The sequence below is a fragment of the Gossypium hirsutum genome, chromosome A02, assembly GCF_007990345.1.
Source record: "Gossypium hirsutum isolate 1008001.06 chromosome A02, Gossypium_hirsutum_v2.1, whole genome shotgun sequence".
In the NCBI taxonomy this organism is placed as follows: domain Eukaryota; kingdom Viridiplantae; phylum Streptophyta; class Magnoliopsida; order Malvales; family Malvaceae; genus Gossypium; species Gossypium hirsutum.
In genome coordinates this window covers 23,822,553-23,846,718 of record NC_053425.1, presented here as the reverse complement: position 1 = coordinate 23,846,718, position 24,166 = coordinate 23,822,553, and the positions used below count along the sequence as shown (strand labels likewise).

Genomic DNA, 24,166 nt, shown 5'->3' with positions numbered 1-24,166 from the left:
AGGTAAATTTTGTGGTAGAATGAGTTATGATCTTGAGACTATGGTAAATTTACATTTAATTATGTTATAATATGGTAAGGTTGCTTATTTCTTGCAAACGAGCTTACTAAGCTATATAGCTTACTCCGTTTATTTTTTTCATGTTTTATAATGTCGCCAAACTAACTCCGATCGGAGATCGTCAGAAATTTAAATCACACTATCAAACTCTCATTTTTGGGTATTGATGATCTTAGTATTTTGAAAGTATTTCATGTATAGGGACTTGGTCATTTTGTTATATGTGTTATTATGATTTTAGCCAATGTACTAGCTTGTAATTGTCAAAGGCTTGATTTGATATTTGGCCTTGTAAATTGGCTTATTTTGGCTAACATGGTTGTAAGCCTAAGTATATTCATATATGTGCCAATGTCTTGGTGATATTATCATGGTATGCTTGGTGAATGATGGAATGTGATTCATAGCATGAATGTGAAATGTTTAGAAATGTGATATATTTATGAGATGATAAATTTGTACATAATTAGGTGTCTTGAAAGCAGTAAATTGAGGCTTAATGAATGTGAAATTTGCCTGATTGATTTAGGGCATAATAAATGTTGTGAGTATGATAGATGTTGCTATTGTATTAGCATGTGTTGTTCATAATTGTGGGTGTTTTGGTTGCCCAAGTATATTATGTTTTGTACCATTGAATTGGTGTATGTATATGTGTGAATAAGGGTGGCAAATAGCTTGGTAAATAGCCTTTATTTTGTCCAGACGAGTAGACACACGGGCGTGTGTCTAGGCCGTGTGTCTATCCCATGGGCATGTGTTCTTGCCGTGTATCCCTTGAACCTTAATTTTGAGAAATAGAATGCTCAGAATTGAGCACACGGGCAGAGACACGGGCGTGTGTCTCAGCCATGTGCATGGCACGGCTTCGAACACGGGCGTGTGCCCTAGCTGTGTGAAGTCTACACCTGTTTTATGAAAATTAATTTTCTACACGGTCTAGTACACAGACGTGTGACTTGGCCGTGTGATCCCAATTTGTTCATGAGTTACAAGTCAGAGAGTTACACGGAGTCAAGACACAGGTGTGTGTGACCACACGGCCTGATCACACGGGCGTGTCCCATATGCATACGGGCATGTGACCCTTGTTTAGTGAAAAAAATTTCTAAGTTTTGTAAAAAAGATCTCTAAGGTTTTTGGTTTAGTCCTTGACCGCTCCTAAATCACGTTTAGGGCCTCGTAGGCTTGTATTAGGGATTTTATGGTTTTTTGCAAATGGTTTTAATTTGGACACAAATTTATGGCTCGGAATTGTATGATTATGTGTGTGGTAAGTCGAGTAATTCCTCAACCTTATTCCAGCATTGAATACGGGTAAGGGGTGTTACATTTAGTGGTTTCAGAGCTATGGTTTGGTCGGTTCTCAGACTAACGTAGCGTGCATAAGAGTATAGCTATACATGCCATATATAAATTTTGATAGTGTGACGATTCCTGATAATTTAAACTGTGTTTTCATATAGTAAATGGATTCCAACCGAAAAGTGGCTGATGACGTTGAGAGTAATGCGCCGACTCCCGTTCAATGGACCGTGCCATCTGAAAATAGACTAGTGACGATTAGTCAAGGAAGAGAGGCTAGAGAAGCATTCTTCCAAAGGATGAATAAGTGGTTTGCCGAGTTTGTTCGGACAAATTGAGCTGCCCAACATCCTCCAGCCCCACCAAACCCCAACCGGTTCCCGTGGCTCCCCAAGGTGTGGTATTGGTAAGATTGAATAATCCTCCAGTTGATAAGATTCAGAAACAAAAGGCTAAAGAATTTAGAGCAAATGTCGATGATGATCCTGAGAGAGCAAAATTTTGGCTTGAGAACTCTATCAAGGTATTTGATGAGCTTTCTTACACCCCGGATGAGTGCTTGAAATACGCTATAGCACTTTCGAGGGATATGACATATCAGTGGTAGAACATTATTATATCTGCGGTACCGAGAGAAAGAGTTACTTGGGATTTCTTCCAAGAGGAATTCAGAAAGAAGTCCATCAGTCAGCAGTTTATTGATTAGAAATGCAAAGAGTTCTTGGAGTTGAAATAAGGCCAAATGTCTGTGACCGAATACGAGTAGGATTTTGTTAGACTCAGTAAGTATGCTCGGAAATGTGTTTCAACAGAGGCTATTATGTGTAAGAGATTCGAAGATGGGCTGAATGAGGACATTAGACTACTAGTTGGGATTTTAGAGTTGAAAGAATTTGTTGTGTTAGTCGGATGAGCTTGTCAAGTCGAAGAGTTGAGTAAGGAAAAGAGAAAAGTTGAGTTTGAGGCTAGAGATTCGAGAAACAGGCTGATGAATAAGTCATTTCAATCTTCATAAAAGAAATCGAGAGATTTGTATGCTCGCTCCAATGCTTCAGTCGGGTATCCCAACAGAGATCGTGGGAAGCAATATTCGGGTTCTAAGGCCCAAAATACATCCATAGCGATCGTAGGTAATGCTAGGTCTAAAAAGTCTGAATGCCAACACTGCGGTAGGTGACATCCTGATGAATGTAGGATGAATAATCGAGCTTATTTTAAATGTGGCTCCCAAGATCATTTTAACTGAGACTGGCTTGAAATAGCTGAGAAAGATAATTTTAGAATGTAAGATTGAGTAACACTGCTGCTAGAGGGAGGCTAGTGAGAAATACGGGAAATGGGACCAGTAGCAGAGGAGTATCCAAAGACTCAGTTGTGAGATTAGAAGCTAGAGCACCTGCAAGAGCTTATGCTATTCGTGCTCACGAGGATGCGTCCTCCCCTGACATGATCACTGGTACATTTTCTCTTTATGATACTAATGTAGTTCTGTTAATTGATCCTGGATCGACTCATTCCTATATTTGTATGAATTTGGTATCTAGTAAGAATTTTCCTGTTGAGTCTATTGAGTTTGTGATTAAGGTGTCGAACCCCTTAGGCAAACATGTTTTAGTTGATAAAGTTTGCAAGAGTTGTCCTTTAATGATTCGAGGTTACTGTTTTCTGGCTAGCTTAATGTTTTTTCCATTTGATGAGTTTGATTTGACACTTGGAATAGATTGGTTGACTCTTCATGATGTCATAGTGAATTGTAGACAAAAGGTTATTGAATTGAAATGTCAAAACAGTGAAACTCTTTGGGTTGAGTTGGATGAGTCGGGTGAATTGGCAATTGTGATTTCATCGATGTTAGCTTAGAGGTATGTAAGAAAGGGTTGTGAAGCATTTCTCGTGTATTTACTGAATATTAAGGTGTTTGAATTGAAGATTGAATCTGTGCCGGTAGTTTGTGAATATCCGGATGTGTTTCCAGAAGAGTTGCTAGGGTTACCATCGGTTAGAGAGATGAAGTTTGCTATTGATTTGGTACCGAGGATTGCATCGATATCGATAGCTTCGTATAGAATGGCTCCAACCGAGTTGAAAGAATTAAAGCCTCAATTAAAAGAGTTGACAAACAAGGGTTTTGTGAGACCGAGTTTTGCTCCCTATGGCACACCAGTATTATTCATCAAGAAGAAAGATGGATCCATGAGACTTTGTATCAATTATATCAACTCAACAAGGTTACGATAAAGAACAAGTATCCTTTACCGAGGATTGACGATTTGTTTGACCAGTTGAAAGGGGCAACAATATTCTCGAAGATAGATTTGAGATCTGGTTATTATCAGTTGAGAGTTAAAGACTCGGATGTTCCGAAAATCGCATTTAGAACGAGGTATGGGCACCATGGATTTCTTGTTATACCTTTTGGACTAACTAATGCTCCTGCTGTTTTTATGAATTTGACGAATCGGATCTTCCAACCGTATTTAGACAAATTTGTAGTTGTGGTCATTGATGACTTTTTGATTTATTCCCGAGATGAGTTTGAGCATGCCGAACATTTAAGAATTGTATTGCAGACTTTGAGATATAAGAAATTGTTTGCTAAGTTTAGCAAAAGTGAGTTTTTGCTCCAAGAAGTCAAATTTTGGGGGCATATTATCTCAGCAGAAGGTATAAGGGTTGATCTGAGTAAGATTTCGGTAATTGTGGATTGAAAACCGCCGAGGAATGTATCGGAGGTTAGAAGCTTTTTGGGCTTAGCCGGGTATTATCGATGTTTTGTTAAGGGATTCTTGATGATTGCTACACCTATGACAAAATTATTATAAAAAAATGTTAAGTTTGAGTGGTCGAATAAATGCCAAAAGAGTTTTGAGCAGTTGAAAGCATTATTAACTGAGGCACCGGTATTAGTGCAACCTGAGTCGGGAAAAGAGTTTGTTATTTTTAGCGGCGCGTTATTAAACGGTCTTGGATGTGTGTTGATGCAAGAGGGAAAAGTGATAGCTTATGCCTCGAGACAATTAAAACCGTACGAAAAGAATTATTTGATGCACGACTTGGAATTAATTGCCATAGTGTTACTTTAAAGATTTGGCGACACCATTTATTCAGTGAGAAGTGCCACATCTTTACCGATCACAAGAGTTTCAAGTATTTAATGACTCAAAAGGGTTTGAATTTGCGACAACAGAGATGACTCGAGTTGTTGAAAGACTATGAGTTAGTAATGATTATCATTCGGGAAAGGCAAATGTAGTCGCCGATGCTTTAAGTAGAAAGACTTTCTTTTCTTTGAGAGCAATGAATACATGACTAACTTTATTTGATGATGGTTCGATTAGAGCTGAGTTAAAATCTAAACTGGTATTTCTTCAGCAAATTTGTGAAGCTCAGAAATGTGACGAAGAACTTCAAGCTAAAAGAGTTCAGTGCGAATTGACTAGTGATTTAGATTTTCAAATTGCAGCCGATGATTGTTTGATGTTCTGAGGTAGGGTTTGTGTATCGAGAGATACCAAGCTTATTCAGAAAATTCTTCACGAGGCACATAGTAGTTATCTATTTGTTCACCTAGGAAGTATGAAGATGTATCATGATTTGAAGAAATTGTATTGATGGTCAGGTATGAAACAAGATATTTCTGAATTCATAACGAGATGTTTGACTTGCCAACAAGTAAAGCCCAAACACCAAGTACCTTCGGGTTTACTTCAGTATGTGAAGATTCCCGAGTGGAAATAGGATAGAATTACGGTAGATTTTTGTAACTGGATTACCTTTGACTTCGAAGAAGAAAAATGTTGTTTGGGTCGTTGTTGATAGATTGACGAAATCAGCTCATTTTATCCTGGTACGTACCGACTATTCACTTGATAAGCTAGCTGAATTGTACATTGCTAAAATTGTTAGATTGCACGGAGTACCTATTTCTATTATTTCAGATAGAGATTCGAGGTTTACATCTCGATTTTGGAAGAAGTTGCAAGAGGCTTTGGGCACAAAGTTGAATTTTAGTAACGCATTTCAACTGCAGACCAACGGTCAATCCGAAAGGACGATTCAGGTACTCAATGATTTGCTTCACTGTTGTGTTTTAGAGTTCAAAGGTAGTTGGGAAAAATATCTACCTTTAGTCAAATTTGCTTATCATAGTAGTTTTTAGTCGAGTATAAAGATGGCATCGTATGAGGCATTGTATGGTCACAAGTGTCAAACTCCATTGTACTAGACTGAGCTTAGTGAGAGACAGATTTACGGGGTTGATTTGGTTAGAGAAATCGAAGAAAAAGTGAAAATAATTTGTGATTGTTTGAAAACAGCTTTGGATAGATAGAAATAGTACGCGGATCTAAAACAAAAGGAAATTGAATTTCAAGTCGGCGATAAGGTATTTCTAAAAGTGTCTCCGTGGAAGAAAATTTTTAGATTTGGTCACAAAGGCAAACTGAGTCCGCACTTTATTGGTCCGTATGAGGTTATTGAAAGGATATGACCAGTGGCTTAACGGCTAGCTTTACCGTCAGAATTAGAAAGAATCCATAATATGTTTCATGTGTTTATGTTGCGACCATATCGATCAGATCCATCTCATGTGATTTCACCAACTAAGGTTGAGATTCGAACTGACATGGCTTATGGTGAAGAACCGATCAAGATCCTAGCCTAGGAAGTTAAACAGTTGAGAAATAAAAATATAGCCCTAGTGAAAGTTTTGTGGAAAAGACATGGGGTCGAAGAAGTTACGTGGGAAACCGAGGAAGCTATGAGAAAACAGTACCCAAACCTCTTTTCCAGTAAGATTTTCAGGGACAGAAACCCCTAAAAGAGGGAGAGTTGTAAAAACCCTTTTTGGGACAAATCAGAACAGCGGTTTCGAGACCACAAATCTGAATTAGAAATGTTAATTTTATTATTCCTTTAAGGTCTACAGTTTGATTGAATGATTGTGTCAAAATTTCGTTAAGAAATTTTATCGATAGAGTGTCCAATTTGACTAATAGGACTAAATTGTAATAGGCGTAAAATATGTGTTCTAGAGGCTAGAGGTGTCTAATTGCTATGAAATTATAAATTGGAGGTCCTTAAATGGTAATTAGACCATTATACTCTAAGTTGGACAAAAATGGACATGGTTAAGTGAAATTTCAAAGTTTGGCATTAAGGTCATTTTGGTCATTTGGTTAATAAAGACAAAATAAAACAAATAAAAGATGTTCATCTTTCTAATTTCATCCCCTATAGCCGAATTTCAATGGGCACCATAGCTAGGATTTTTTCCAAACTTCCAAGCTCGATTGTAAGTCCGTCTTTGTCCCATTTTTAATGATTTTTATGTTTTTGAAGTTGTCTCAACCTAATCTAGCTATTTCAAGGACTAATCTGAAAGAAAATCAAAGTCTAAAATTTTACCCATGTTAAATATTTGTGTATTTTGATGTTTAATGGTAGAAAATGCATGTTGGTGTTAGATAAACAACATTTACCAATTGATTTTTGATGAAAATGTCAAATAGAGACCTATTTGTAAAAGTTGTAAAATGTGTGTAAAAATGTGAAAAAATAAAAAATGTGGGCTGTTATGAGCAAGGAATAGGTTCAGAAACGCTTGAGTGTGATGAAATTAAATGAAAATCATTTTACGAGCCTAGGGACTAAAATGTAAAAAGTTAAAAAGTTAGGGGCGAAAATGTAATTTTTGCCATAAGGTGTTTTTGGGATTAAATTGAATATTGTGATGATTGAATGAGTTAAATTTGATATTATAGATCAAGAAAGAATAGACTGGGGAAAGAACAAGGTTGTGGACTAAATCGAACTATTAGCCATTTTATATCGAGGTAAGTTCGTATGTTAAAAATAAGCTTTAGAATAACTGTACTTAAATGCTTTAATATTGCTTGAATTGTATGTTTGATTATGTGAATGAGTATAATTCTACGAACAACTTCGATGACGATTCGGCAAGTGAGAAGTCCCGTTAAACCTTAGGAATAGATTAGGATACAGGTGACATGTCACTAGGGTCATTATGTGTTATGTGATTATGTGATCCGAGTGCTGGTCTTGTACGTCTTACCAGTGGCTGAGTACGACGGCATATGTTGCAGATACTTAACAGCTTGTGTGAGCAGCACCGCGTAGCTACGACTTGACTGACAACTTGTGTGAGCAAGCTTGTCGATAGCTCGAGAGCGAGTGATTATGTGATATGAGATCGAGGTAGCATTGGCTACGTATGTGAAACTTAGTGTGCAAAAATCCCGAGTATCCGACATTATGATTTTGAGTGGCTCACGGGTATGTCAAAGATGAGAATATGTTTAAATTCATTTCAAGATGGTTCAAGTATGTACATAAGGTCGTGTTTATTAAATGCTTAAAATGATGAACATGAGGTAAGTTTTGTGGTAGAATGAGTTATGATCATTAGGCTATGGCAAATTTACATTTAATTATGTTATAATATTTAAATGTGATATGCATGGTAAGGTTGCTTATTTCTTGCATATGAGCTTACTAAGCTATATAGCTTACTCTGTTTATTTTTCCATGTTTTATAGTATGGCCAAGCTAACTTGGATCGGAGATCCTCGGAGATTCAAATCACACTATCAAACTCTCATTTTTGGGTATTGATGATCTTAGTATTTTGAAAGTATGGCAAATATAGGGACTTGGTCAATTTGTTATATGTGTCATTATGATTTTAGCCAATGTATTGGCTTGTAATTGTCAAAGGCTTGATTTGATATTTGGCCTTGTAAAATGGCTTATTTTGGCTAACATGGTTGTAAGCCCAAGTATATTCATATATGTGCGAATGTCTTGGTGATATGGTCATGGTATGCTTGGTGAAAGATGGAATGTGATTCATAGCATGAATGTGAAATGTTTGGAAATGTGATATATTGATGAGATGATAAATTTTTGCACAATTAGGTGTCTTGAAAGTAGTAAATTGAGGCTTGATGATGTGAAATTTGCATGATTGATTTAGGGCATAATAAATGTTGTGAGTATGATAGATGTTGCTATTGTATTGGCATGTGTTAGTCATAATTGTGGGTGTTTTGGTTGCCCAAATATATTATGTTTTGTACCATTGAATTGGTGTATGTGTATGTGTGAATAAGGGTGGCAAATGGCTTGGTAAATAGCATTTATTTTGTCCAGACGAGTAGACACACGGGCGTGTGTCTAGGCCGTGTGTCTGTCCCATGGGCATGTGCTCTGGTTGTGTATCCTCTGCACCTTAATTTTGATAAACAGAACGCTTAGAATTGAGCACACAGGTAGAGACACTGGCGTGTGTCTTAGCCATGTGGACGGCATGGCCTCGAACACGGGCGTGTGTCCTGGTCGTGTGAATTCTGCACCTATTTTATGAAAATTAATTTTTTACATGGTTTAGCACACGGGTGTGTGAGTTGGCCATGTGATCCAATGTGGTTCATGAGTTACAAGTCAGAAAGTTACACGGGGTTGGGACACGAGCGTGTGTGACCACATGACGTGATCACAATGGCATGTCCCATATCCACACGGGCGTGTGACCCCTGTTTAGTGAAAAAAATTTCTAAGTTTTGTTAAAATTTTTAAAGTTCTTGGTTTAGTCCCGGACCACTCCCAAAGCACGTTTAGAGCCTCGTGGGCTCGTATTAAGGACTTTATGATTTATTGCAAATGGTTTTAATTTAGAAGCAAATTTATGGCTCGAAATTGTATGATTGTTTGTGTGGTAAGTCCAGTAATGCCTCAAACCCTGTTCTGGCGTTGAATACGGGTAAAGGGTGTTACAGATAAATTTATTTTTCTTACGGATTTCCATATTTTAGAATGTGAAGCTGACGAAGATATTCAAGACCTTTTCTTGCTACTGGCAGGACTTTAATTGATGTACAGAAATGCGAGCTGACCATGAGGGTAAATGATTAGAAGGTTACCTTTAATGTATTTAATGCTTTAAAATGTGCTCATGTTAATGATGAAAGTCATGCCATTGGGTTTCTAGAAATAGTAGTGGAAGACTTCTCTAGATGTTATCACAGCAATCCCGACATTGGCGAAGACTCACTTGAGTAGTGTGATACACTAAGTTTTGAGGAATTCGGTGAATTTATGGCAGCCAAGCAGAGAGTGGATAGATTAAGGAAGAAGTTTGGATCCTTGGATTTATCAAATTGACCTTCCAATCCTTCTAGACCTTCTATAGAGGAACTTTCTGCATCAAGGTTAAAACCTTTGCCACAACATTTGAAGTATGCATATTTGGGCGACAACAATACTTTTCCTGTAGTAATTTCCGTGGAGCTGGCACCTAAGAAAGAGGAAAGGTTGTTAGAAGTTGTTCGGGATTTAAGAAGGCATTGCAATGGGCCCTGGCTGATATAAAGGGAATTAGCCCTGCATTCTACATGCATAAAATTTTGTTGGATGATTACCCTAGCAATCCCATTGAATAGTAGCGAAGATTGAACTCGATTATGAAGGAAGTTGTTAAGAAAGAGATTATTTAATGCCTTGACACTGGCATTATTTACCCAAATTCAGACAGCTCATGGGTGAGTCCTGTACAATGTGTACCCAAGAAAGGATGGTTCATAGTGGTAAGTAATGATAACAATGAACTCATACCAACTCATATTGTCACGGGATAGAGAGTATATATAGATCCACAAGCTTTTAATAAGCAATAAGTAATGACAATTTTGCCCTACCATTCATTAATCACATGTTGGATAGATTAGCTAGAAAAGCTTTCTACTATTTCTTGGATGGTTATTCAGGATTGCAATAGGCCCCAATGACCAAGAGAAGACAACTTTCACATGTCCATATGGTACTTTTGTATTTAGACAGATGTTGTTCGGGTTATGTAATGCCTCGGCAACTTTTCAACATTACGTTATGTAATGGTCATATTCTCTGAGATGGTGGAAAATTTTCTTGAAGTTTCCATGGATGATTTTTTTATGTTCGAGAATGATTTTGAGGATTTTTTAAAAAATCTAGAATTGATCATGTGTCACTGTGAAGAATAAATCTTGTGTTAAATTGTGGGAAATGTCACTTCATGGTTCATGAAGGAACTGTCTTGGAGCATAGGATATCATAGAGAGGAATTGAAGTAAACAGAGTAAAAATTGAAGTGATAGAAAAATTGCCACCCCCACTAGTGTCAAGAATAGTAGAAGTTTTTTTAGGTCATGTAGGTTTTTATAGAAGATTCATTAAGGATTTTTCAATGATATCTAAAACCTAGTGCACTTTGTTGGACCAAAATAGACCTTTCAACTTTGATGAACATTTTTTAGTAGCATTTGAAGAGTTAAAGAAAAAACTTATAGCAGCACCAATTGTAGTAGCCCTAGAATGGACATTGCCTTTTAAACTTATGTGTGGCACCAGCGATTATGCTGTGGGAACCATGTTGGGGCCAAAGGAAAGACAAAATAATATTGGCAATATATTATGCTAGTAGAAAGTTATCAGAAGCACAACTTACTTACACAACCACGGAAAAGGAGTTATTGGCAGTGGTGTTCACATTCGATAAATTTCATTCTTATCTAGTTGGTATAAAGGTCATAGTCTACACTAATCGTTCTGTTATTAAGTATTTAATGAGCAAGAAAGATGCTAAGTCAAGGTTGATTAGGTGGATATTGTTGCTGCAGGTGTTTGACTTGGAAATTAGAGATTGAAAAGGGACTAAGAATCAAGTGATTGATCACTTGTCGAGGTTAGAATCTAGAGTTGAAGGTAGTCATGACACACTTATTAAAGAAGAATTTCCAGACGAATAGTTGTTAGTTGTCACAGCATTACCTTGGTATCTAGACATAGTGAACTATTTAGTGAGTGGTATGTTGCCACCCGATCACAACAGTAAGAGAAGACGAAAATTTCTTCATGATGCCAAACACTATTATTGAGATAAACCTTTCTTGTTTAAACATTTTGCTGATCAAATAATTAAAAAATGTGTTCTTGATGATGAAATACATAGCATCCTACAGAATTGTCATTTAGCTCCGTACGGAGGATATTTTGGAGGGATGAGAATTGCTGCCAAAATGCTTCAATCGGGATTTTATTGGTCAAGTATGTTCAAGGATGCTCATGAATTCTATCAATTATGTCACCATTGTCAGAGAACAGGAAATCTATCTAGGAGACATGAAATGTCATTGCAAAGTATACTAGAGAATGAGTTGTTTGATGTAAGGGAATAGATTTCTTGGGTCCATTTCCACCGGCATTAGGCAAGGTGTATATACTATTAACAGTGGTCTATGTCTTTAAGTGGGTCGAGGCTATTAGCCTTCCTACTAATGATGCAAGATCGGTAATGAAATTTTTACATAAGAACATTTTTACAAGATTTGGTTGACCCAGAACAATTATTAGTGATGAGGGGTCTCATTTTGACTGCAAGTTGGTAGCTAATCCGTTGCACTAATATGGTGTGAAACACAAGATTGCCACAACATATCACCCCCAAACAAAAAGACAAGCTGAAATTTTGAACAGAGAAATAAAAAAAATCTTGGAAAAAGTGGTGAATCCTACTCGTAAAGACTGCTCTACTAGATTGGATGAAGCTTTGTGGGCGTATCGTACAACATACAAAACTCCACTGGGGATGTCACCTTTTAAGCTTGTCTATGGCAAGCCATGTCACCTTCCTGTTGAACTTGAATACGAAGCATTTTGGGCTATTAAGAAGCTGAACATGGATTGGGTCGCTGATGGCCATAAGAGGTTGTTAGAATTGAATGAAATGGAGGAGTTCCGAGCACAAGCATATGAGAATGCTAATCTGTACAAGGAAAATACCAAACATTGGCTTGATAAAAGAATCATGTTGCAACAATTTGAACTAGGACAACAGGTGTTGTTATTTAACTCTAGGCTCAAATTATTCCCTGGTAAATTAAAATCTCACTAGTGAGGTCCCTTTGAAGTAGTCCAAGTGTATCCCCATGGAGTTGTTAATATCAAAGACTTGAAAATGAATGTCACATTTAAATTTAATAGGCAATGTTTAAAGCACTACTGGGGTGCCCATATGGATCAAGACAAGCATTCCATTAACCTCCGAGATGTTTGAGCTAATAATTTATTTTATTATTTTTTTGTTTTATTTTTATTTTATTTCTTGTACTTATTTAATATTGTTCCATTTTGGTTTTTATTTTTATTTTTTTTATGATTTTCAAAGACAGTCTAAAGAATGTGAACTAAACAGTTGTGACAGTAGGAGGAGTTGGTCTTAGCATTTCGACAAATTAGGTAAATGGATAATGTGGGATTGGCTAGATGGATAAGTCCAACGGAGAGATGTGTTTTTTTAGCTGGGCCACTTCTATTACATGGCGATCTCATGGAAGGGAAGTTAAAATTTTTGCTTAAGGATTAGGGCACTTCACATTCCCCCCTAAATTCTCTTAATTTCCTTTTTCCCTCCTCCACATCACGCAACTCCCCTAGCACGTTTCATTTTTGCTAAACTGTTCTTACTATCTCCCTTATTTCGCTCTCCTCAACTGCTCACATCTCATAAATTCCTCCTAAAGTCTTCATTTTTATTACTCTTTCTTTTTAATCTCTCTTATCTTTTCTCCACTACATTCTCCAAGATTTCTTCCATTCTTCTTCAATGGCTTGCGTCAAAACTACCTCCAAAACTGCTGAACCATCAGGGGTTGGTGGTACTCAGCCAAAGACATTCTTTAACAGTGTCATAGCCACAAGATACAATAGCAACATCACGAAGCGCCCTTTCTATTTTAAGCAAGGCTTCTTGGTTAAAAGGAACCATACATGGGATACGATGAATCTGTGTCCCCCATAGTAGAAAAGCATGGGTGGAATATTTTCTGCTTGCACCCCGAGGATGTTTTAGGGAAAAGTGTTTGACAATTTTATTCCCATGTCAATTCTCCAGATTCCCCTTTTACCTACGTAAAGGGAATTTCTATTCCCTTTGATGAAGACCATATTAATGCACAGTTTGGTCTTACAGGTGTTCAAGATGAACACACGTCGTTTCTTAAAAATATCACTGTTGAGGGTTTAACTAGGGTATTGGAGAATTTATGTATCGAAGAAACACGATGGATTATTTTTATTCAGAAGTGTTATATTTTCGAGAGGCCCTTATGAAAGCCTATTGGGAAAATACGGTATCATTTTCTAAGGAGCCAACTTATGCTATCCACGCACAATACAACTGTTTCAAAAGAGATAATGCTTTTACTGTACTCCACCATAAAAAGGGAGAAGAATTAATGTCGGAAAGATCATTTTTTAGGAATTTCATCGGTGTGCTTAGAATAACATTGGTAGCTTAAACTTCCATTCACTTATTACTTATCTATGTTGAACTGCTCGATTCCCTCTCAATGAGAATGAGGATATCACCCCTAACAAATGTGGTTTGACTAGGACCATCTTTTCCAAGATCCAAGGCACTAATGCTACCAGAGCAACTTAACATAATCATGCCACCACTTCCTCTGTTTTGTATACTCCCACGATAGCACCTTTAGTTTCTCGTAGCTCTCTTAGACAAGAAATAGTGCACTCCTTGAAGAAGTTAGAGCAGAGAATGTCCCTTTCTAAAATACAACAGTTTCACTTGGCTGAAGAGATGGGCCAGGCTCAACAGGAGCAAAATAAATATTAGGCTTTTGTGATGAATAGGGATTTGGCTCTTAGGAGATCCTTTAAAAGAATTTTACAAAGACAATGCCAAAATTTCTTGTCTTTCCTATTACTTTGCTCCCATTTCCTGATGCTGTCTATGTACCGACTCAACTTGCTGCCAAGGTGCTCACTCAACCTGGTGCCAAGGAACCCACTCAAACTGTTGTTAAAGAACCCAAAAAGATGACGTCCCTAAGTATTGAAAAGGGACACTGCCACCACTACAACCACCAAAGGGAAAGACCCTATTCCATCTTTACCATTAGCTTCCATAACCACTCAGGACCGTGACATTGATCGTATGATCAATGAGTTAATAGAAACTGACAAGGAAGGGGAAGAAATGATCCCCAAAAAGAGGAAATGGTGGTATAAATTCAATGTTCAAAAATCCACTTGTCGAGCAGAATGAAGTATCTCCATGCTAGTTCAAGCTAGCTAAGTTTTTCTATTTCTTTCATGCATCTTGCATTCCATTTCTTTTGCCATGTCATTTGTTGTACAAATTTCTCTTTTGGATGTTCTCTTATACATCTGGTTATGCATTAAGGATAATGCATTTAGGCTGCATGTTATATTTAGTATGTATGATCATTTTAGTATAGTAAAATCTATTTGGCCACTACAATGTAACTATTAAGTACGATTTGCCTATGAGCAGTACAATTTGTACTTATGATGTTCGGTGATGAGCTTAGATTCTTCAATACACTTGGAACATGTGACAGTGGATTATGTGAATTTATCTTAGGATAAGTTGCCTGGAAATTAATTTCTAAAAATGAGATGTTCTATACTCAGTTTTTTGGGTTGTCATGAGTATCTTCTAATGAACTTAAGGACTTTTGAAGCCAAATTCAGTTGTTTTGCCTCGGAATTATTAAATAAAGAACAGTAGGCACTCTAAAGCTTAGAATTGCCGAGTAGGTTAGCACCACATTGTTTGCCCTATCATGTTGTTGATTAGAAAGGTGAGTTTAAGTAAGAGTGTGTAATAGAAAGTAGATAAATTAGGGGTACTCGCTGTAGTAATAGGCTAGGTAGCTAAGGTGGTATTTTTTTGCTCCATCCATCTACTAAGTCAAAAGCCTTAGCTTCAAGAGTGTTTTCTATTTAAATTGTGACATGATTAAGTACTAGCCAATTCGATGTATGCTCCATTGTGATTATCAAGTCAAAGAATTTTGTGACATGCTAAATCCCTTAATAGACTAGTTTAATGAATAAAAATAACAAAAATGTAAATGGTTTATACAAGTATGCTTAAAGCAAGGGTGACTTGAGTTTAGGTAAAAAATAAATTGAGTAAACTATGAGATATTTACTATGGCCAAAACATACATGAAACTTAGAAAATCTTGTTTTTAGGGAGTAAATTTCTACACGACCTTCGCTAAACTGAACGTTTGAAACTCGAACATGTTTTTAACAAGAGAAAATGGCTAAGAATTGAAGTATATATTGGTCTTTGAATAGACTAACGGCACAAGATGGGTACACGCACTGGCAATACTGCTGCATACATGCATTTCTGCATATTTTTCTTGAAGACAAGCAATAACTCAAGTTTGGGGGTGTGATAACTCTTGAAAAGAGTAATATTTCATTTCTTTAGATCTAGTTAATTGCTTGTACTTAAGTACATTTAGTGACATTTTAGGACATTTTAGTAGTATTTTTATCATTGCATTAGGAGCTTGGACTATGTTTACATGTTAGATATTTTTACTTGAATGTGGAAGGTTTGTGTATGGTGGTTTGGTAGGTGCAAGATAAGGAGAGAGAAATAAAGGAGTGAAGGTTTTTCGAGGCAAAAGGTTGGATATTTTGCCAACACAAATGTTGTGGAAATTCTAGGAAGACTGAGTCAACACTCAATGCATAACAGTTTTAGCCCAACTCTACTTGTACCAGAAAAATCTACTTAAAAAGAGGAGACGATATCAAAGGTAGTTGGATTTACCCTAGGAAAAAAGCTTATAAAAAGCCAAATGAGGAAACCCTAAAGGGTGTGGAGATCCGAAGGCAACAATAGAAGGTAGCGGCTGAGTGGAGATAGAAAGAGGAAACCGAAGGTAGTCCCTCTCAGCCACCACAGGACACTATATTGCTGGATTGCGGATAAGTTTGGCGACAACCATCTTCCTAAGTTTTTCCATTATTTCTTAATCTATTCTCCCGTGAATTAATCTGATAGAACTGATGTTGGGTGTTATTTTGAACTTGAATTTTAATTGCCAATCCATGAGCTAAATCTCATAGGGTTGGGATTGCATAATGAAACTTTTATTTTCTTTAATGGTTGAAGCACAAATCTGAATTAATTTATTGTTTCATTTAAATTTTTTTATTTCTAAAATTGTATGCGTGCAATCCTTAGATATAGAAGACTGTGTAACATGCCCATAAACTAATCTAATTTTGAAAAGGTTGGAGTAGTTGGACCGTATTTGAATTAGATGATCAAGTACTTGGCATATACTTGTAGTAGACTCTAGACATAAAACAACATTCATATGGAATGAAGACAAAATATGTAGGGTACCGTGCTAAGGCCTATAGACACAGGTTAGGTAACTTGAGATCTAGCTCTCGAAAGAAACAGGTCACTTTAGGTCTCCTCTGAGCAGTAGATTAAGTACGATTTTGCTGAGGCATTATTGAAAGAAAGGGTAGATTCTTAGTAAACCAAACCTTCCAAATCACATCATAGACCATTAACCCGTTGTCGTAATATCTTTGCCATAGCATTCTTAGTTATTTATTTATTTGCTTACAAATTATTTTCGTAACTATTCTCTTAATTGTCATTGCATTTTTGCTCTTGCTTTGCCTTAGTATTTTTCAGTATTAGTCAATTACATTTTGCACACATCCTTAATACTTTAGTTTACTACTGTGTACTTAGCTTGGTTTTGTCATAACATTAATCATATTTTGTTATAATAACTTGACCACTTTTTTACCTAATCTGATCCCTATGGAGACAATTTCACTTATCACTTTATTACTTGATTCGACATGTATACTTGCACAATTCGCATACCATTTCACACATGAAAAACACCACACATAGTTAGTAGATATACTTAAAAATATATCAACCTATGTAAAATGGCACATATCATGAAATGAATTTTAATATACAAACAATTCATCACATATTCAATTAGTTCCCTTTTCAATCCAATTACACATACCATAATTTTCCATTCCATATGGTCATTCACATAAACCAATGCATACATATACCTTTCCATTTTATACCTTAATTACCAATTGAACCAAATAGAATAATATCGGATACTTGGGAAATGCTCAGATGAAGTGTGCATTTACATGTAACTGTAACCATATCCATAATGCTCACGCAAGATGTGAAATGGGCCTGCTCACACGAGCTATTGGTCAGGATGTTAGCTACACGATGTTGCTCACATGATTTTTGGAGAATCCACAACAAATGTAATACCTCAACCATCAGTAAGACATCCAAGACCAACACCCAAAACCATATAATCCCTAATGACATTTCATTTGTATCCTAAGTATTCATGAGGTTCAAACAGGACCATTAAACCATCCAATATCCAAAACATCGTACAATTATCAATTTAAATTATACACAATATAACATTAATTAACATATAATTAAAACATCAATTAATAGTTTAATACTTATACGAACTTACCTCGACAAAATTGGTTATATAAACAAAGTCGACGACTAATCCGACACTTTAGCTTTTCCTCGGTTTAAGTCTGGTTGATTTGTTTCTTGATCTAAATAATAATTTCATTCAATTAAACAATTCAAAAAGTTTAAAACAACTAATTCTCACCTATAACCCATTTTAATGAGAGTTTTTGAAATTACCACTGACCTTTTAACTTTTATGCAATTTAGTCCCTAAACCTAAAACTTGCAAATTCACCATTTTTAAAGAAAAACCCTATTAACCAAATTTCCTAGGGGTTCATAACAATCCATAATTCCCCCCATTCCATATGTTTACCAGTGAATTTTACTATTTTCTCAAATAGGCCCTTAGCCTTAAAATAATAAAAAATAACTTAATAAAATATGTTTATTTAACAATCAAGCTTAATAATCTATCAATTAAATTCACAAACACTAAAAAATTATTCATTGAAAGTCCCTAAACTTTTAACAACTTTACAAATTGACCCCCAGGCTAGCTAGATTAAGCTAATTTAAGCTTAAAAACATAAAAATTACTAAAAATGGGAAAAATTGCATACCATGCAATAAAAATAAACTTGGTCGAACCTAGCTCCTCACTTGGCTATGGTGTTTCGGTTCAAGGTGAAATAAAATGTTGACGATGACGTTTTTCTTTTCATCTTTAGTTTATTTTGTTTTAATTTAATTTAGTTAACTACAAAACTAACCTTTAAAACTATTAAAATTACACCAAAACCAATCAATATTATCCATTAACTATACTTATGGTATAATTACCATCTAATTCCATTAATTTACCTTTTCAAAGCTATTTGACCCTTTTAACTAATGGAAATCAACTTTTATAACTTTTATTATTTAATCATTTTTACTAAATTAACTAATTAAACGTTAAAATTTCTTAACCAAATTTTAATACGACACTAATAATTACTCGTAAACATTAAATAAGTATTCAAATATTAACTTGTTTTTCAGAATCATGGACCCGAAACAACTATTTTCAACAGCACTACAAACGGGCTCTTACAGCATCTTTCTCAGTGGCTCCATCTTTTGCATATATGCAAGTAAGTTGGTCATAATAAGGGAAACTGCGATGTATGAATTGACCAGCTTCTTTATAACTCTATAAAAAATGAATCCACATTAGATATAAGTTTGGTCAAAACAAGATAATAAAGATAGGAAATAATTCTTACACTTATATTTAAGTTCTATATATCATCTTCAGCAACAAACATCCATATATGCTCTTCCCAACAAAAGTCACTATTGTCTTTTCCTCTGAACATGTTGTAAACTATTGGCCATTCCTTTTTCAATGTCCCAATCCTCAAGTCAAGATTAGGTCTAGCCTTTAACATAGCATAAGGGAATTTTTTTTAACATTTTTTCCAGCTCATTTAAATAACCGGTCTTGAATCTTGTATCTATGTTAAAAGTTCCAACACTGTGCAAGTCGACCATATAGGAAACCAACCAGCATGTTCTTCTAGAAGCCATTTCCTTTTGGTTCCTCGAGAATTTTGAAAAGAAGTTGCATTTGGTTGTGAAAAACCTAACATAACTATCTTAAGAAAAATGCAAATTAAAATTAGATTCAATATTATGATTCAAAAGGTAGACATTTTATAAAATTATAACACATGATGAATCAAAAGAACATAATTTAAAGTTGTAATTCAACAAGTACAGTACAATATATAAAGACAATACAAACAACATCAAACTTTCATAAACTAGATACATGAAATAACATAAACAAATTAACCTTCTACTATGTTTTAATAAACTTAACTAATTTCTAGATGCTTATCATTCATAGAACATTTGATTGGTTAAAGCCATCCTCTAGATAGCCCATGTATCTAATAGATAAATATTTACAATATTTGGTTTATCGTCCTTTATCACATTACTAGGTAACACTTCTCCCAACTCCGCTTCAATAAGGACAAGACTCATATAGGTTCGAATAAAATTATGGAGCAAGTAATAAGCAATAATGATTCTATTGTGCACCCTTACAAGATAAAATGATGGACTCCTAAGTATTCCCCATTTCAAGTTTTAATAACCAAAGCATCTTTCAATAACATTCTGCGCTGAAGCGTGTTTCATATTGAAAACTTCTTCTGAAGTACTTGGTTGGTGACTCTAGCCCCATTCATTAAAATGATATCTTTGTCCCCTAAATGGCACAAGAAAACCCTCACAATTTGTGTAACCAGCATCAACTAGATAACAATAGCCTATAAAAAACTATTTATCATGAATAACTTTTCCAAAAAAAGTATGATATTAAAAATTAATTCAAATTCCTTCAAGTATGCACTTTACAATGAAGAACTTTTACTGCATGTCTCCTATTAATGGCATCTCAAAGAACTCGTCCATTAGCAACAAAACCTTCCCAACTAGGAAGAACATAAACAAATTGTATATCAAGTGTACAAACACCTAACATATTTGTTGCTATGTAACCTTTTTGCGTTTGATGCCTAGGTTTATCAACTTCTAGAACCTTGATCTTGATGTGGGTTCCATTAAAGTGCCTAAGCAATTCTACAAAAATAGTTTTAAAATCTCTGGTTAGGATACTATATTTAAATCTAAATCATGTGAATTATTTACAAGCTATATATGGAACCCACTCTAATGCCTTGAACTATTTCTACCTTAGGTTTGTAGAATTAGTTGTAATTGGCTCTGGCTTTTTAAATAACACATCTTGTAAGCATATGAAACATTCAAAACATTGTGAAATGATCTGCTAACAATATGATATAATATAATAATGGAAGTATTTGGATTTCGAAAATACATGAAAAATACTAGTTGTTACTTCAAGCATCATTGATGATGCTAAAAAAGAAGGGGGTCATAGGAAGGCTAGGGTTCACATGGATGAGTTTAGGGATGTTGTGGAGGAGTTGGCTTTTGTTGACATAAAAACCTATATGGGTTGGTTCACTTAGTTTAATAACCGAGAGGGTAATGACATGGTTAAAGAGAGGTTGGACCGTTTTGCTATGTCTGCCAATGATATACTAATTTTCCTTTCATTGCGACAAACGTGATTAGACAGGCTAAATCAGACCATGATGCGATTATGATAGATACTATGCGATAGAAGCCTAAGGAGGATCTCAAAGATTAGAGACTCTTCTTCAAATTTGACGCATGCTGGGCGAAAGAGAGGGTGGCCAAAGACATTATTAAAAAAGCTTATAGCATGAGTCATATAAACATAATGGAAAATTTTGAGATGGTTCGTAAGGAGCTTGGACCTTGCTAGCACAATTGGTACAGAAAGATGACTAACAATATTCAAAAACTAGTTGCGCGGATCAACAAGCTCATTGATGGACCTTATAAGATGTCTAACGCTGATAGATTGAAAGAGGATCGTTTTAAGCAGGGGCATATTTATGCCGAAGAGGAAGGCTATTGGACGCAAAGGTCTAGGATTAAATGGCTCAAAGAAAGGGATAGAAACAATCACTTTTTCACGTTTGGGCTACTAGTAGATTAAAGAAAAATAAAATTGATAGATTAAAGGACTCTGATGGTATTTGGATGAACAATACAAAAGATATTTGCAAGGTGGCAATGAATTACTTTCATAATTTGTTTAAGCCGAGTGATCTCTCTAATAATGAGATTAATATGAGCTACAATTAGAAATGTGTTACACAGGATGTCAACGATATGTTAGCTAAGTAGTTCAAAAATGAGGAGATCCTTGAAGCATTTAACCAAATGGATCTGCATAAAGCCCCAGGGATTGATGGCCTCTCGGGTATTTTTTTTAAAGAAAACTGGGAGGTGGTGGGTAAAGATGTTCTTAATCTTTTTCATGAAATATTAGATGGCAACAAAGACATATCATGTATTAACGAAATGATTATTATACTCATTCCCAAGATTAAAGAACTTGTGGACATGTCTAACTTTCATCTTATTAGCTTGTGTAGGGTGGGTGCTATATAAAATTATCTCAAAAACATTGGCAAACTGGATGAAGAATGCTCTCCCTCTTTGTATTAGCCAGAATTAAAGTGCCGTCGTCCTAGGCCGTATGATCCATGACGACATTCTTATTGCCCATGACCTAATGCACTATCTCCAGAGCACTAAAAATGGCCCGAATAAAGGTTTGGTCATAAAGCTCGATATGAACAAGGCGTATGATCGTGTGGAGTGGAATTTCCTCGAAACATTCATGAAAAATTTAGGCTTTGACAATGTTTGGGTTGTTAAAATTATGTGATGTGTTCGATTAGTGAAATATGTGGTGAAGTGTAATTCGTTACTTTCGGAGACCATAGTTCCGGAGAGGGGTCTTCGACAAAGGGACCCCCTCTCCCCTATCTCTTCTTATTTTGCATGCAGACCTTATCGAGAATGCTTCATAGTACACAAAATACCGATCTTATTCGAGGTATTTGGGCTAGTCAAAATGGCTTGCGCATAAATCATTTGTTTTTCGCTGACGATGCCCTCCTCTTTATTAGGAACAAAAAAGGGAAGTTGATACTTTTTTGAAAATTCTTAAGGATTTTGAACATGTTTTGGGTCAACAAATAAATCTTAACAAGTCTATGGTATTTTTTTAGCCCAAATACCCCCGTGAACCAAAGGTAGCTATATGGTGACGTGCTTCGCATGAGAGTAGTCGACCACTTGGATAACTATCTTGGTTTACCTCTTTATGTTGGAAAGAAAAATTTTTTGCCCTTTCATAGCATTCTTAACCATTTTCTATGCAGGATTAACAGCTGGTCTGAGAGACTCCTATCCTATGGTGGTAAGGAAGTTTTTATTAAATCGATTTTTCAATCATTACCAACTTATGCACTCTCTATTTTCCTTGCTCTTAGGGGCACCATTGAGGAGATGCAATCAAAACTTCTCAGGATGTGGTGGGCCTGTAAAGATAAAAACCGTAGGTGGGCTATACTAGCGTGGGATAAAGTCTATATCCAAGGGCATGGGAGGGATTGGGTTTAAAGACTTTTAGCTGTTTAACATCGCACTCCTTGACAGACAGGTCTAGAGGTTACTCACAATCAAAGATACTTTATGTTATCAAGTTCTTGGTTCAAAATATTTCCCCGATGGTGACCTTTTCCACCCCAAAAAAGTGGACAAACTGTCCTACACTTGGAACAGTATTGCTCTGCTGCTAGGGCTCTCGAAAATGGCTTCGTTTGGTAGGTGTGTGATGGAAACAGTGTTGATATACGTAAAGACAACTGGGGTTACAAGGGGTTAAATAGTGACTTTATATGCAGTACTGGCCCAAATGTTAATGAGAGAATAGTGCATGAGCTTTGGACGAATGATCACACGAGATGGAACAGAAATAGAGTCCTTGAAATTTTTGGTAACTACTTAGGGGAATGTATCTTGAATCTGCCTATCATCTCTAATGGAACGAAGGGCTATAAGGTTTGGTTCCAAAATTATCATAGTTACTACATGTAAAAATTGATGTATTCTTGGCTTCTCCTTAAGCAGGTGGGTCTGGGTCCTCGCCATTTCTTTTGGAAGCTGAAAACCCTTCCAAAAATTTAGGTGTTCGCTTGGCGGCTAAGACACGAGCTACTGCCAGTGAATGCTAAGATCACCTCTATTCACCAGAACATTAGCAAGGAATGCCCTCGATAAGGTACCTAAACTGAAACGTTAGTTCACACTCTCAAAGATTGCCCTACAGCCCATGCCATTCTTACATACGGTGGTCTTGATGGTAGGCTCCTAAACAATGACTACAACTGCTATATTGACTAGATTGATGAGGCCATACAGTTATTGGATAAGAAAGCCATGGCTGACTTTATCACTAAGTTGTGGAATAGCTGGAACAACCGAAATAACTTCATCTTTCGTGGTAAGGAAGAAGATGCCCGTGTCATTTGGGAGAGGGCTATTACCCTAAGCTAGGATTTTTGTATTCACAACATGGTCGACAAGCCGATGCTAGCGTTATCCCCTATTCCAAATAAGTGCGAGAAGCCATTAAGAGGTACTGTGAAGATAAAATTTGATGCTACTGTTTCCAAAACTAAAACTGGTTCTAGCGTAATTGTTCGTGACTCTGATGGCTTTGTTATTGTGGGGGCTATGGTGTCAAAGATGAGGAGATGGCAGTTGAATGGGCTGAGCTATATCCCTTCGAAGAGAGCCTCAAGATTCCAAGATCACTGAATATTACAAAAGCCATCTTTGAAACAGACTGTGCCAGCCTCTTGAATAGAATTAAGAAGCGTAGGGATGATATTACTATCATGGGTTATCACATTAATGAATGTCTTCAAAGTATGGATATGTTTAATAATGTTGTTGTAAATTGGGTCAATCATAATTTTAATAAGGTGG

General features: G+C 36.1%; 1 protein-coding gene across 1 annotated transcript; it reads left to right on the top strand.

The window, feature by feature from the left end:
* Nucleotides 1-12,007: 12,007 nt before the first annotated feature.
* LOC107952177 (uncharacterized) lies at nt 12,008-23,409 on the top strand. Its single transcript, XM_016887457.1, has 2 exons — nt 12,008-12,293; nt 23,306-23,409. The coding sequence occupies exons 1-2, from the start codon at nt 12,008-12,010 to the stop codon at nt 23,407-23,409; spliced, it is 390 nt and encodes a 129-aa protein (XP_016742946.1).
* The last annotated feature ends 757 nt before the right edge of the window (nt 23,410-24,166 follow it).

Excerpts from the sequence above, each read along its gene's own strand:
- LOC107952177 (XM_016887457.1), top strand. The coding sequence starts at position 12,008 with ATGTCACCTTTTAAGCTTGTCTATGGCAAGCCATGTCACCTTCCTGTT. Across the intron at positions 12,294-23,305 it reads TAGGCTCAAATTATTCCCTG|GTGGGTCTGGGTCCTCGCCA; the intron begins GTAAATTAAAAT and ends CTCCTTAAGCAG.